Consider the following 16,246-nt stretch of genomic DNA (forward strand, 5'->3'; position numbering starts at 1 on the left):
TAACATTATTGAATTAGTTGTTCGATTTTGGCCACTCTTAATGTCAGCGAAATGTCACTTCCTCATAAAAGCTTCGCCTCCTCAATGCATGTTACTTATATGGCTCTTTCCTAATTCAAGGTAAACAAAACTGGGTAAACCAAGAGGAAATTTGAGAAAACAGGAAGAGTGAAGAACCAAAGCAGGAAGTTCAATGTTTAATGAGAAAATGTTTATTGAGAAACAAGGAACAGTAGAGAAATTTTGCAGCAAAATAGGTTCACATCAAAAAGTGGTCGGTCTAATAGAGTTATGGCACACCATTAAAGAGACACTATTGGACTAATCCAAGGAATTTGACTAATCCAAGGTGCTGTAGTTTGCATAGATCATATTGCAACTCTGGGCATTAGATGTCTAGAAAATACCTTACAAAGTGGTTGACATTCACACAAGGTAGTGTATTGGTTGGTTATTGTCTGTTAATGGATGTGTTTCAGACTAGGTTTAATAACTACACAACAGTATATAAAAACATACATCAACTAAGTAGAAGGAAATGAAAGCTGCAGGGCCTAGGCCCAAGCTCTTTGGAGTCAGACAGAAATATCCTCCATATTGGCTATGTTCAGAAGAGAAGAGCTCCCAGCAGGATTTACAGGGCATTTGGTGATGGCACTCGTTAGTTGAGCTTCAATAGGCTCACTTTGGGGGTTGTTAAACACACTTTGGCCTGTGGTCAAAAAAGGTCAAAACTGTTGGTGCAGGTGCAAACATGTTTAGCTGATAAATAATCTTTAGCTTAGAGAAGCCCTCTTAAGAGTATTTCATATACTCTCTGCAATTAAATACTGTTTTTACTTCATATATCATTTGATTTAAATAAATTATTATAGCACACAGTAGAGCTTTTACCAGTGAATAAGATTGAGTTAATTGAATTAAGGTCCTATATAGTTGCCCTTGTCTATGAGAACTTCGTCCTGTCAAGGAGTGGTAGTCTAAGGTCTATGGCACTCCTAATAAACATCTTGATTATATGTATCTGTAACATGCTTCTGTCAACCAGCACATGAACCAAGACTTTACTGGGGCCCTCGCAGATAGACACAAACACCTACTGTGCACTTTACACCAATAAGCCATAGTATGGGGGCTTGAAATCCAAAGATTCCTGACAGTGTATACAGAAAAAGGCACAGGAAGTCTGTAGTTTAACAGGGCTATCAGGAAACGTCTCTCTCTTCTGCTGACTCCAGTCTGGGTCTGCTGAGGGAAACTTGTTCTTTCTCATCCTGGTGAGAGACTTAATCACAGCAACTATGCTCCACCACATACAGAACAAATTGGCCACTATTAATGTCAGCGAAATGTCACTTCATCATAAAAGCTTCGCCTCCTCCATGCAACTTGCTCACATGGCTCTTTCTTCACAGCATGGCACTATACATCCAATACATTAGGCTTTTATGACATCCATAAGGGCCATGTAGGCGAAAGGTTTCTAATACATTATGTTCATACAGCATTTTAAAAAGAATGTGTGCAAAAGAAAATGGATTGTTACAAAATAAAACAGCCATGCAAAAAACTATTCGTAATGAATGATCTAATGTTCGAAGCTTGTGTCCATAACACCAGTGATGTGAGAAGGAATATGCATGGGAACTTGCAGCAAGACCACAGTTTCGACACAGGCCGAAGGGATTGATTGACAGATGCTACTGAGTGGCCCATACATAGCTGGACCAATCAGGTCGCTCTAATCACTGTCGTCTGACCAGTTGAAGTTTGACATCCCCAAGGCCATGTTGATTTTGCGGCCCTCTCTGACACTGCTGGACTTGGAAGAGTTCTGCTTGGCCTGCATGTTGACCTGCATGCCAGAGTGCAGGACGGGGCTCCCCATGTCCAAGGCAAACATGTCCCCAAAGCCCTTCATCATGGCCTGCAGACTCATCCCGTCCACCTCCCCGTTACTGGAGGATGTGATCTGACATGACATCTCAGAACTTTTTGACTCCTCCATCTTAGACTCATAGAACGACTCGGCGCTAATCTTTGCCGCCACAGGTAAGAACAACTGAGAGGGAAAGATGGGGGAGAGAGGATAGGAAGGGAAGAAGAGGTCGGGAAAGAAAAGGAGGGAAGGAAATTAGACTACATACACCAAGAGGAATGATGAAATGTGAAATCATTTTTTACCCAATATAAAAGGTGATTGTCAAAAACTAGAAGAGGAGAGTTCAGAGATACAGTAAATTGGATTATCAGAGAAGGTTGGACTGAAATGATTGGAGTCTACAGGACAGATGAAGGTAGGAGATACGGAGAAAACAACGAATAAAGAGGTATTGACTTTCCTGACAATTGGAGAGCTCAGGATGATGGTACTGATTCTTACACACTACAACAGTGCGTGTATCAATTTCAACTAATGTCAAATTGATACCAAGGCAAAGCACTGTAAGACAATCCCAATGCATGGCTGTAGCATGCAATTACACAGCACAACGGACAAAACAAATAATCTAGTATAGAACATATTAGTGATGTGGAAGTTTGGAAACCAAATCCAACCAATAAAACCAACTAGAAAGGTAATATTCAGGTTAGATGTGTTAAATCAAATTAAATCAAATCATGCACAAGCAATTACAGAAACAGGTGGCCAAGACCTAGCGGGGCGTCGCTTTGGAAACAGCACATAGAAAGGGTAGTACAGGCACATCCACACAAGCAGCAAAGACTCCCATATCAGCGTGACAACATTGGCATTACCAACGTTGCAATTACACTGACCTCTAATTATGACTGATGGCCAATGGGGGTTCAGTGACATAGTCACACACAGAGTACCATGATGAGCTAATACCTCTCCTCAACTCAAATGTCCATCAGTGAGACTCAGTGAACCAGAGCCTTATATATTTCCCTCCATTGCATTGCATTTAATTCCATTCCCCTTCATTCCAGACAGACCCCAGTCTGAAGCCTTTGCTTCTCCTTGTGACAATGTGGCCAGGACTGTGGACTGTGACACATGGACCAACACGGTGAAGGTGGTGCTAAGCTGGGGTGCTGTTCATGTTCAGTGACTAGACACAGTGTGTGGTAGTTGTGGTTGTGCTGAGGGTGTTGGTGGTGTGGTGTGCAGGTGGGTATAGGCTACTGAGGAACTTACTGGGGTGTTGGACTGCTCGATGAGCTTGCGCTCCCACATCTTCAGGCGACGTTCTCTCTCCTTCAGTTCCTGCTCTTTGGTGCTCAGATCCCTCTCCAACTTCTTCAGCCTCTCCAGTGTGGCCTCAATCTCACATCTACAGTACAGACAGCATTGAGATGTGTTTAGAATCAAGCATCATCCACCTCATCACATCCAACTCTGCACTTACAATACTGGTGTCAAACCATTGACTTGAGATACTTGTGCTAAACTAAAATTTCGACTCTCATTGACATCAATGCATTATACACAAAAGTTTGGAGTTATGAATGTATTTCTCAAGTTTGGATTCTGCCTTTTTAGCGACAGCCCTAAGGCCACAGACGGTAGAGGAACACTTATATTCCAGTGTCTTTGCTAATGGGTTTCAGCCACTGAGAGTGGTCTGGTCTGCTTTGCCCAGCAGGTGGGGCTGTGAAGCACAACACGGGTAGCCATGCTGTCAGACGCCAAGACAATCTGCTCCCACAGTAACTATTTATAAACAGGCAATGTCAGGCATGTGATGCAGACAGGAACTCCCGCCCGTTCCTACACCCTCCCATTCCTCCTGTCCCTCCTCCCATCCCTACCTCAAAGACTTTCCACTAATGCTCGAAACTTTCCTCATAATTGATATTCTTGCTTGTCGCTTTCCTGACAAACACTCTTGGTATTTCTCGTCCTCCTACCCTGCTGTTCCCTTATGGAAAAACCACATGAATTTCACATGTGATCACGTTTCACATGTAATAAAATGAGATTTCCACATGTAATAAAATGAGATCTCATGTGATCACAAGTGATCTCATGCGAAGTTAATGTGATAACGTGACAACATGTAAAACCAACATGTGATAACATGACACTACGCATGTGAAAACATGATCTCGTGAAATAAATGTGACAACATGGGGATGTTTTTTTTTTTACATGTGACATCATGAAAGTACAAGTTTTATTACATGTGAAAGTGCAAATTCAATTTGAGGGTTTTCTGTATAGTTGTCTAATGTTGCGGCATTTTATTCTGTTTAATGTTACACCTGAAACACTATGATAAATATCATAGTTTTTCTTGAGTGTATTATACAAAGCTGAGATTTACCTTGATGTCCAAAGTGTCAGAATACAGGTGAAATCAGTCATTGACACAGATATGGTGACATAGCAGGAAGATCGGAATGCAGTGAACCAAGAGGTTGTGAGTTCAAATCCCAGGTGGGGACATTGAATAATTAATTTCTGTATAAATATACATACATCATGTACAGTGCATTCGGAAAGTATTCAGACCCCTTGACTTTTTGCACATTTTTTTACGTTACAGCCTTATTCTAAAATGGATTAAATAAAATAAAATCTTCATCAATCTACACACAATACCTCATAATGACAAAGCGAAAACAGGTTTTTAGAAAAAACAGAAATACCTTATTTACATAAATATTCAGACCATTTGCTATGAGACTCAAAATTGAGCTCAGGTGCATCCTGCTTCCATTGATCATCCTTGAGATGTTCAATGGAAGCAGGATGGGACTCCACCTGTGGTAAATTCAATTGATTGGACATGATATGGAAAGGCACACATCTGTCTATATAAGATCCCACAGTTGACAGTGCATGTCAGAGCAAAAACCAAGCCATGAGGTCGAAGGAAATGTCCGTAGATCTCCGAGACAGGATTGTGTCGAGGCACAGATCTTGGGAAGGGTACCAAAAAATGTCTGCAGCATTGAAGGTCCGCAAGAACACAGTGGCCTCCATCATCCTTAAATAGAAGAAGTTTGAAACCACCAAGACCCTTCCTAGAGCTGGCTGCCCGGACAAATTGACCAATCGGGGGAGAAGGGCCTTGGTCAGGGAGGTGACCAAGAAACCAATGGTCACTCTGACAGAGCTCCAGAGTTCCTCTGTGGAGATGGGAGAACCTTCCAAGAAGGACAACCATCTCTGCAGCACTCCATCAATCAGGCCTTTATGGTAGAGTGGCCAGACGGAAGCCACTCCTCAGTAAAATACACATGACAGCCTGCTTGGAGTTTGCCAAAAGGCACCTAAAGGACTCAGACCATGAAAAACAAAATTCTCTTGTCTGATGAAACCAAGATTGAACTCTTTGGCCTGAATGCCAAGCGTCACGTCTGGAGGAAACCGACACCATCCCTACGGTGAAGCATGGTGGTGGCAGCATCATGCTGTGGGGATGTTTTTCAGCGGCAGGGATTGGGAGACTAGTCAGGACCGAGGGAAAGATGAACGGAGCAAAGTACAGAGAGATCCTTGATGAAAACATGCTCCAGAGCGCGCAGGACCTCAGACTGTGGCGAATGTTCACCTTCCCACAAGACAACAACCCTAAGCACCCAGCCAAGACAACGCAGGAGTGGCTTCGGGACAGGTCTCTGAATGTCCTTGAGTGGCCCAGCCAGAGCCCGGACTTGAACCCGATCTAACATCTCTGGAGAGACCTGAAAATAGCTACGCAGCAACGCTCCCCATCCAACCTGACAGAGCTTCAGAGGATGTGCAGAGAAGAATGGGAGAAACTCCCCAAATACAGGTGTGCCAAGCTTGTAGCGTCATACCTAAGAAGACTCGAGGCTTACATTACCAAAAGTATGTGGACACCTGCTCGTCGAACATCTCATTCCAAGATCATGGGCATTAATATAGAGTTGGTCCCTCTTTGCTGCTCTAACAGCCTCCACTCTTCTGGGAAGGCTTTCCACTAGATGTTGGAACATTGCTGTGGGGACTTGCTTCCATTCAGCCACAAGAGCATTAGTGAGGTCGGGCACTGATGTTGGGCGATTAGGCCTTGCTCGCAGTCAGCATTCCAATTCATCCCAAAGGTGTTAGATGGGGTTGAGGTCAGAGCTCTGTGCAGGCCAGTCAAGTTCTACCACACCAATCTCGACAAACCATTTCTGTATGGACCTTGCTTTGTGCATGGGGGCATTGTCATGCTGAAACAGGAAAGGGTCTTCCCCAAACTGTTGCCACAAAGTTGGAAGCACAGAATCATCTAGAATGTCATTGTATGCTGTAGCGTTAAGATTTCCCTTCACTGGAACTAAGAGGCCTAGTCCGAACCACGAAAAACACTATGCATTCTGGCAGGTAGCGTTCTCCTGGCATCCGCCAAAACCAGATTTGTCCATCGGACTTCCAGATGGTGAAGCGTGATTCATCACTGCAGAGAACGTGTTTCCACTGCTCCAGAGTCCAATGGCGGCGAGCTTCACACCACTCCAGCCGACGCTTGGCATTGTGCATGGCGATCTTAGGCTTGTGTGCGGCTGCTCAGCCATGGAAACCCATTTCGAGATATTAGCTGATGTAAGAAGGGCTATATAAAATAAAATTGATTGAAATTGATTGATCATGAAGCTCCCGACAAACAGTTCTTGTGCTGACGTTGCTTCCAGAGGCAGTTTGGAACTCGGTCGTGAGTGTTGCAACCGAGGACAGACAATTTTTATGTGCTACGCGCTTCAGCACTCGGCGGTCCCGTTCTGTGAGCTTGTGTGGCCTACCACTTCGCGGCTGAGACATTGGCTGCTCCTAGACATTTCCACTTCACAATAACAGCACTTACAGTTGACCGGGAAAGCTCTAGCATGGCAGAGATTTGACGAACTGACTTGTTGGAAAGGTGGCATCCTCTGACAGTGCCACGTTGAAAGTCACTGAGCTCTTCAGTAAGGCCATTTTACTGCCAATGTTTGTCTATGGAGATTGCATGGCTGTGTGCTCGATTGGATACACCTGTCAGCAATGGGTGTGGCTGAAATAGCCGAATCCACTAATTTGAAGGGGTGTCCACATACTTTTGCATATATAGTGTATCATCACATGTGAAGTGCTCCAAAAAAATTGCAAATGGGTTTTTTCAGTAAGGGTTATACCATTTAAAAACAAATACCTCTCACATTCCCTCCCCCTGCACTCTAACTCGCCCTTTCTTTCCCTCCCCAACTAATTCCCCCTGTCTGCTCGTCCTCTCTGATCCAGACAGCTGCCAGAGAAACAGGGAAAAGAGGAGTATCTTCATGCTGTCCTGGACTATGTCCAAACTGCCTTAATAGACTGCAACAAGAGCCCTCTGAGCCATCGTTACAGAACTGTGAGCAACTTTTGACTGTCACATTTACACAAATGAGTGCATTGATAGCCTAAAGAGACTTAAAGACACTGTTCAGTGGACTAACAGTAACATACTGTACCACCATGCCAGATCTAATATAGCCTACAACAGGAGCTATGCAAACAGGGTTGGAAATTAACACCTGCCAAATGCGGGTAGATTTTGTCATTGGCGGGTAAGAATGTCTGTTTCACCAGCCACGTTGGCGGGTGGTCACACACAAAGGCTGTCACACAGAGCATTTGGGAACTGTTTGTTTTTATCCAAACGCCACCTGTAGAAGTTGGTCGAATTGACAAGAAAGGCTACTAAAGTGTGACTTTGGCCTCGTCTTTCGTTTTGTATACACGCTAGGTTGTTTTTCAATGTTAGTTTGAGTTTGTTGCAACTGTCTGCTGCTAGGAAGACATCACAGTCAGGGATTTTTTTCATCACAGACAAGTGAGTGCCCAAGTTACCATGGTAATGGCCCATCCCTTAAAGGGGCAGCTGAACATTTTGGTCTCACCTAATGATTGTGCTTGATTGAGCATGGATCACTCCTAAAAACTTTTATTCATGAACTTTTCAGACTATTCAGACCGTTTCGTCAACATGAAAGAGAGGAGGATGTCATTGCCGTTTCTCTACAAGTAGGGTGAGTAAACATGTTTTTTTCTACTTGCACTGACGCACGCGCATGCGCACACACACACAGAAATCAGTACCATGGACAGCCACATCATATTTAGCTTTAAATTATTTTTGGTATCTTTTAGTTGTCACTGTTTTAGACCAAGCATAGGTGATTTGATTATGTTTAATTGTTGAAGTTGAAATGGTGCCGGAATAGTGGGGGCAGCTCCTGTTTTCTTTGCGACTTGCGGTAACTCCCCCGTGGTTCTAAATCAATAGTTGTTTAGTAGTCCGAAAATGTCTGAAACATTACCTTGCTTGACCATGCTGTAGGTCATGTATCTGTTTGTTATATGCAATATGCTGTGTGGACTTCACCGGACAGATGTTGCTCTCAGGTTTGTGATGAAACAAAGGTGTGGTAGAATTTATTCTGCCACTGTGTCTTCTTATTGTCTCGGCCTTTAGGCCTACAGTGGGGAAAAAAAATATTTAGTCAGCCACCAATTGTGCAAGTTCTCCCACTTAAAAAGATGAGAGAGGCCTGTAATTTTCATCATAGGTACACGTCAACTATGACAGACAAATTGAGATTTTTTTTCTCCAGAAAATCACATTGTAGGATTTTTTATGAATTTATTTGCAAATTATGGTGGAAAATAAGTATTTGGTCACCTACAAACAAGCAAGATTTCTGGCTCTCACAGACCTGTAACTTCTTCTTTAAGAGGCTCCTCTGTCCTCCACTCGTTACCTGTATTAATGGCACCTGTTTGAACTTGTCATCAGTATAAACGACACCTGTCCACAACCTCAAACAGTCACACTCCAAACTCCACTATGGCCAAGACCAAAGAGCTGTCAAAGGACACCAGAAACAAAATTGTAGACCTGCACCAGGCTGGGAAGACTGAATCTGCAATAGGTAAGCAGCTTGGTTTGAAGAAATCAACTGTGGGAGCAATTATTAGGAAATGGAAGACATACAAGACCACTGATAATCTCCCTCGATCTGGGGCTCCACGCAAGATCTCACCCCGTGGGGTCAAAATGATCACAAGAACGGTGAGCAAAAATCCCAGAACCACACGGGGGGACCTAGTGAATGACCTGCAGAGAGCTGGGACCAAAGTAACAAAGCCTACCATCAGTAACACACTACGCCGCCAGGGACTCAAATCCTGCAGTGCCAGACGTGTCCCCCTGCTTAAGCCAGTACATGTCCAGGCCCGTCTGAAGTTTGCTAGAGTGCATTTGGATGATCCAGAAGAGGATTGGGAGAATGTCATATGGTCAGATGAAACCAAAATATAACTTTTTGGTAAAAACTCAACTCGTCGTGTTTGGAGGACAAAGAATGCTGAGTTGCATCCAAAGAACACCATACCTACTGTGAAGCATGGGGGTGGAAACATCATGCTTTGGGGCTGTTTTTCTGCAAAGGGACCAGGACGACTGATCCGTGTAAAGGAAAGAATGAATGGGGCCATGTATCGTGAGATTTTGAGTGAAAACCTCCTTCCATCAGCAAGGGCATTGAAGATGAAACGTGGCTGGGTCTTTCAGCATGACAATGATCCCAAAACACACCGCCCGGGCAACGAAGGAGTGGCTTCGTAAGAAGCATTTCAAGGTCCTGGAGTGGCCTAGCCAGTCTCCAGATCTCAACCCCATAGAAAATCTTTGGAGGGAGTTGAAAGTCTGTGTTGCCCAGCGACAGCCCCAAAACATCACTGCTCTAGGGGAGATCTGCATGGAGGAATGGGCCAAAATACCAGCAACAGTGTGTGAAAACCTTGTGAAGACTTACAGAAAACAATTGACCTGTGTCATTGCCAACAAAGGGTATATAACAAAGTATTGAGAAACTTTTGTTATTAACCAAATACTTATTTTCCACCATAATTTGCAAATAAATTCATTTAAAATCCTACAATGTGATTTTCTGGATTTTCTTTTCTCATTTTGTCTGTCATAGTTGACGTGTACCTATGATGAAAATCACAGGCCTCTCTCATCTTTTTAAGTGGGAGAACTTTGGTGGCTGACTAAATACTTTTTTCCCCCACTGTATATATCACGGTGGCAAGGCAAGTGGGACAGTGAAGCCTTTTTTCTTCTTTTGGCTCTGTACTTTAAATGATACAATGACTATGAGGTGTCCTTCAGCCTTAATTTGAGGGTATTTTCATCCATATCGGGTGAACCGTTTAGAAATTACAGCACTTTCTGTACATAGTCCCCCTATTTTAGGGGACCAAAAGTATTGGGACAAATTCAGTTATATGTATATTAAAATAGTCAAAAGTTTTGTATTTGGTCCCATATTCTTAGCATGCAATCATTACACCAAGCTTGTGACTCTACAAACTTGTTGGATGAATTTTCTGTTGGTTTTGGTTGTGTTTTAAATAATTGACTTTTATCATAAATAAGAATAGAATATGTTTCTAAACACTTCTACATTAATGTGGATGCTACCATGATTACGGATAGTCCTGAATTAATCATGAATAATGATGACTGAGAAACTTACAGACGCACAAATATCATACCCCCCCAAACAAAAATGCTAACCTCCCCTGTTATTGTAATGGTGAGAGGTTAGTATGTCTTGGGGTTATGATATTTGTGTGTCTGTAACTTTCTCACTCATCACTATTTACGATTCATTCAGGACTATCCGTTATCATGGTAGCATCCACATTAATGTAGAACTTTCTCACATAACCATTGAGCCTTCATCAGTGGGACAGTGGCATATTACCTAGTAGTAGAAACATGGATAAATATACAGCTGCTGGCCTGGCAGACTGTTACATAGTACCCAGGAGATCTGTCTGTGTATAACCCAAACTGTAGTGGTCCAGCCCAACCAGCACATAGCATCTGTCTGCACAGGGCCTCCCTCATAACACAAAGCACCTGCAACACCTGTTTGCCTCTGAAGCAAGAGGAGCTCAGGCCGTACCACTCCACTCTTCTCCTGTTTCTCACAATGATGATAGACAGCCTTGGAAGCTAGCTACCACCGTGCTTGATGTGCAACACTTCCCTCTTTCTATCACACATGTTCTTTATCAACTCTCGTTATTGAGCAGTTCACCTGCAGATGCCTGCTTGGACATGCCTCTATGAAGAGTTGTCAGCGTAGAAAAGCCCAAAGAGAGAGTAAGCAGTAGCAGCTGACACCCATGCTGTGCTGAACACCACTAATCCTCCAGCTGCTCATACAGGCCAATTAAACACTTGGACTTGAAAAAGACGTTGATTATTTTATAGACCTTATGGGTATAGAGAGGAAGAATATCCAGATGGGGGATTCTTTAGATAATAATAATAATAATATGCCATTTAGCAGACGCTTTTATCCAAAGCGACTTACAGTCATGCGTGCACACATTTTTTTTGTGTATGGGTGGTCCCGGGGATCGAACCCACTACCTTGGCGTTACAAGCGCCGTGCTCTACCAGCTGAGCTACAGAGGACCACATATTTGATGCCTTTATGTTATCACATCTATATGCACACTCCAAAGTCCCTTCAGGCCCACAAAAGCAGCACTTGCACATACACTGAGTGTACAAAACATTAGGAACACCTGCTCTTTCCATGACATAGACTGACCAGGTGAATCCATGTGAAAGCTATGATCCCTTATTGATGTCACTTGTTAAATCCACTTCAATCAGTGTAGATGAACGGGAGGAGACAGGTTAAAGAAGGATTTTTAAACCTTGAGACATGGATTGTGTATGTGTGCCATTTAGAGGGTGAATGGGCAAGACAAAAGATTGAAGTGTCTTTGAACGGGGTATGGTAGTAGGTGCCATGCGCACCGGTTTTTCACGCTCAAGAGTTTCCCGTGTGTATCAAGAATGGTCCACCACCCAAAGGACATCCAGCCAACTTGACACAACTGTGGGAAGCATTGAAGTCAGCATGGGCCAGCATCCCTTTGGAACGCTTTCGACACCTTGTAGAGTCCATGCCCCGACGAATTGAGGCTGTTCTGAGGGCAAAAGTGGGTGCAACTCAATATTAGGAAGGTGTTCCTAATGCTTTGATCACTCAGTGTAGATAGGCATATTTGAAACATTTCTGGCATCTCCTTATGCTCTAGCAGTGTGTTTGTCTAGAAGAGATAGAGAGGATGCAGTCTGATACAGTATGATCTCAGTACCTCCATTCTGCCTTGTTGTGTAGGAAGGAGTTGCACTGTTCAGGAAGCTTGCTGTCATTGGACATGGACTCCAGGGTTGTAAGGATATGTTTGAACATTGGTCTTTCCTAGATGGAAACGAAAAACATAGCATAGTGTGATATTCATAAGCAGACATGCAGGGTATCTATTCATGACAATTCGACTGGTCTCTTAACCGTATGTAACATAACATTAATCATTAGTATTATCCATTGTAGTGCCGAGTCTATTGTGCACAGTGGCACAGTGTGTAGGTATGCGTGAGCATAGAATTACATATGTCATTTAAAATGATCTGTGTGTGTGAGGATGTGGTACCTTGGGCTCAGTCACCCAGCACTTCCTCATCAGCTCAGCGAAACTAGCTGGGCAGCTACTGGGAATGGTTAATCTCTGGAACAGACAGACAGGGTCACAGTCACACACACACTCACTCTTCCCGTTTCCCTGAAAGGATTGCAGTAGTTTCAGCTTTCAGTTCTGAGGTCAGGATATTAGTAGAGCATTCATGTCAGGAGGCAGGTAAAATATACTGATGACTTATGTGACTGGAGACTGTGAATGCAGACATTGCACGAGTGGGATCAATTGGCTTCGGCCCATATGACGATCTCCCTACTAGCTATGCTGGTGTGTGATGACTGAAATTATTCCTGTACAGATACACTGGCTCATTACGAAAAACTGTCAGGTATGTGTCTCTTCACAAAATCATTAGCATAGATAAAGGAAGCGGCAGCTGTTCCTAGAAGACTGCATAACGAGTAAAAGGGAAAAAAACAAGTGTAGCTGTACCTCACTCTTCTCCACCACCAGCCAGGCGACTTGTAAGCCCTCCAGGCCTTTAAAGGGAATCTCCCGGGTGAGCATCTCCCACAGAACCTGACACAGGGAGAGACGTCATGGTCAGTCAACGAGCATAATGCATCTAGCCCACAGACTACATGGTCTGCTCAGGGTCTTCCACTGAACTGAGATACAATACAGACTAAGATTAGATACTATATTAGGAGAACAAAAACCTTGTATGATATGAAATGGAGTGCTTGATTGAAAATGCTAATTATACACATCACTAAACCCATAAAAAACACATTTATAAGACTAGTAAATATCATTGTTCACTATGTAAATAAACCCTAGTGCGCGCCGCACAATTGGCCCAGCGTCGTCCAGGGTAGGGGAGGGATTTGGCCGGCAGGGGATGTAGCTCAGTTGGTAGAGCATGGCGTTTGCAACGCCAGGGTTGTGGGTTCGATAAAATAATGTATGCACTAACTGTAAGTCGCTCTGGATAAGAGCGTCTGCTAAATGACTAAAATGTAAAATGTAAAAATGAAAGCCAGGTGGATTGTGATAGAGAACAGTCTGTTGACCCAGACACTAGCTGGCCTGAACCCAGGTCCTGCTCTGTTTGTACACTGACTGTTTATGGCACTCAGGAGTTAGGCCCTTGGCTGGCTGGGTGACACAGAGCGTGCCCCATATGCTCTGTCACTCTACACTTCACACCTTCTCCGTCACCATGCAGGAATGTGGCCGAGCAGCCATACACACAGGCTGGCAGATACAGAGCCTTCAGAAAGTATTCACACCCCTTTACTTTTTCCACATTTTGTTGTGTTACAGCCTGAATTTAGAATTGATTACATTGAGATTTTGTGTCACTACTATACACATAATATCCCATAATGTCTAAGTGGAATTTTGTTTGTAGAACATTTTAGAAGAAAAAAAATGTAAAGTTGAAATGTCTTGAGCCACTAAGTATTCAACCCCTTTGTTATGGCAAGCCTAAATAAGTTCAGGAGTAAAAATGTGCTTAACAAATCTTATAATAAGTTGCATGGACTTATTCCATGTTTAATAATAGTGTTTAACATTATTTTTTAATGACTACCTCATCTCTGTACCTCACACATACAATTATCTGTAAGGTCACTTAATCGAGGAGTGAATTTCAAGCACAGATTCAACCACAAAGACCAGGGAGGTTTTTCAATGCCTCACAAAGAAGGGCACCGATTGGTAGATGTGTAAAAAAAATCAGACGCTAAATATCCCTTTGAGCATGGTGAAGTTATTAATTCGGCTTTGGATGGTGTATCAATATACCCAGTCACTACAAAGATACAGACGTCCTTCCTAACTCAGTTGCCGGAGAGGAAGGAAACTGTTTAGGGATTTCACCATGAGGCCAATGGTGATATTAAAACAGTTACATAATCTAATGGTTGTGATATGAGAAAATTGAGGATGGATCAACAACATTGTAGTTACTCCACAATACTGACCTAAATAACAGAGTAAAAAGAAGGAAGCCTGTACAGAATAAAAATATTCCAAAACATGCATCCTGTTTGCAACAAGGCACTTAAAATGTGGTAAATAAATTAACTTTATGTCCTGAATACAAAGCGTTATGTTTGGGGCAAACCCAATACAACACATCACTGAGTACCCCTCTCCATATTTTCAAGCATGGTGGTGGCCGCATCATGCTATGGACATGTTTGTCATCGGCAAGAACTAGTGAGGTTTTTTTGGATAAAAATAAACAGAATACAGCTATAAGAACAGGCAAAATCCTAGAGGAAAATCTGGTTCAGTCTGCTTTCTACCAGACACTGGGACACGAATTCACCTTTCAGCAGGACAATAACCTAAAACACAAGACCAAATCTACACTGGAGTTGCTTACCAAGACGACATTGATTGTTCTTGAGTGGCCTAGTTACAGTTTTGACTTAAATCGTCTTGAAAATCTATGGTAAGTCTTGAAAATGGCTGTCTAGCAATGATCCACAATCAACTTGACAGAACCGGAACACTTTTTGAAAGAATAATGGGCAAATATTGTACAATCCAGGTGTGCAAAGCTCTTAGATACTTACCCAAAAAGACTCACAGCTGTAATCGCCGCCAAAGGTGCTTCTACAAAGTATTGACTCAGGGGTGTAAATACTTATGCAAATTAGATATTTCTGTATTTCATTTTCAATAAATTTGCCAAAATTTCTAAAAACATGTTTTCACTTTGTCATTATGGGGTATTGTGTGTAACATTTAATCAATTTTGAAGTCAGGCTGAAACACAACAAAATGTGGAATAAGTCAAGGGGTATGAATACTTTCTGTTCACACACACAACCACGCAAAGCCATGCGCAGTCACACACACGCACGCACGCACACAAACACACCCACACACACTAACATATGCCAAGGCTTCATAATCTCTCTCTACTTAGGGATGACAGATTCCATCTTCTGATGATGATAGGAATGTGGCAGAAAACTTATGGAGTTGCTGTTAGCACTTCTACAAAGGTCAATAATGCCACTTGCGTCTACTTTTCCAGTGGATGTAATGCAGGCATGAAAATGTCATCTCTGTAAAGTCTGTTCTTTCAAGTGCTAGGTACTGTTTGATTGACAGTTTACTCTCTTGGCCATGAAGTTGCAACAGTGACATTAGAGCTATTTCTTAACCATACTTGTTATTTGGCTTCCTCTACAAACTAAGCAAGTTCCTTACCAAGCTGGTTCAGTCCCTAAATCTCCTCTGATGGTTTCTGTAGTTAAATTACAGTATACTACTGTAAATAAAAGTCCACGTATGAGTCAATACATATGCAGATTGTCTTGCATAATCAGTTTGAGAATAAAAATAGCCTTTTCTAAGTAACTATTGTATTGAATATCAACAGCTGATCTGTGGTCAGTGTGTGTCCTTTGTGTTGGTCACTTACCACGCCGTAGGAGTAGGTGTCACAGGTCTCAGACACGGGCAGGCTCTGGATGACTTCCGGGGCCATCCAGGGGAATGTGCCCACCAGGGACATATGTGTGGTGTGGGAGTGGAACCGGGATGCCCCAAAATCACAGATCTACACAGGGGGGAAACAGGTGGTCCCAGGATTTAGCAAGGGTTGGGGATAAAACCGTTTTGGGTGAAGCCAGTATGCAAACGTAAGATCCCATGTATGTGCAAACAAATGTACCTTAAGAACTTTGTCTGCCGTCACAACCACTGCAATAGAAAACATATTTTTCAAGTTAGGAGAATATGTATTTTTAGTTTTCTTTT

At 42.8% G+C, this 16,246-nt stretch overlaps 1 protein-coding gene across 3 annotated transcripts in view; it reads right to left on the reverse strand.

The window, feature by feature from the left end:
* LOC121552511 (mitogen-activated protein kinase kinase kinase 20) overlaps nt 1-16,246 on the reverse strand; it is a 33,465-nt gene that overhangs the window by 7,307 nt on the left and 9,912 nt on the right. For 2 of the 3 annotated variants that reach the window (XM_041865470.1, XM_041865474.2), the window contains 6 exons: nt 16,161-16,189; nt 15,909-16,046; nt 12,953-13,039; nt 12,476-12,550; nt 12,137-12,243; nt 3,164-3,299 (listed from right to left, as the gene is read on the reverse strand). In XM_041865470.1, the coding sequence (XP_041721404.1) occupies nt 3,164-3,299; nt 12,137-12,243; nt 12,476-12,550; nt 12,953-13,039; nt 15,909-16,046; nt 16,161-16,189 (572 nt within the window). Of the gene's footprint in view, nt 1-189; nt 2,063-3,163; nt 3,300-12,136; nt 12,244-12,475; nt 12,551-12,952; nt 13,040-15,908; nt 16,047-16,160; nt 16,190-16,246 lie in introns of those variants that run through there. The other variant, XM_041865480.1, reaches the window with a different exon arrangement.

The sequence above is a fragment of the Coregonus clupeaformis genome, chromosome 4 (genome assembly GCF_020615455.1).
Source record: "Coregonus clupeaformis isolate EN_2021a chromosome 4, ASM2061545v1, whole genome shotgun sequence".
NCBI classification, from domain to species: domain Eukaryota; kingdom Metazoa; phylum Chordata; class Actinopteri; order Salmoniformes; family Salmonidae; genus Coregonus; species Coregonus clupeaformis.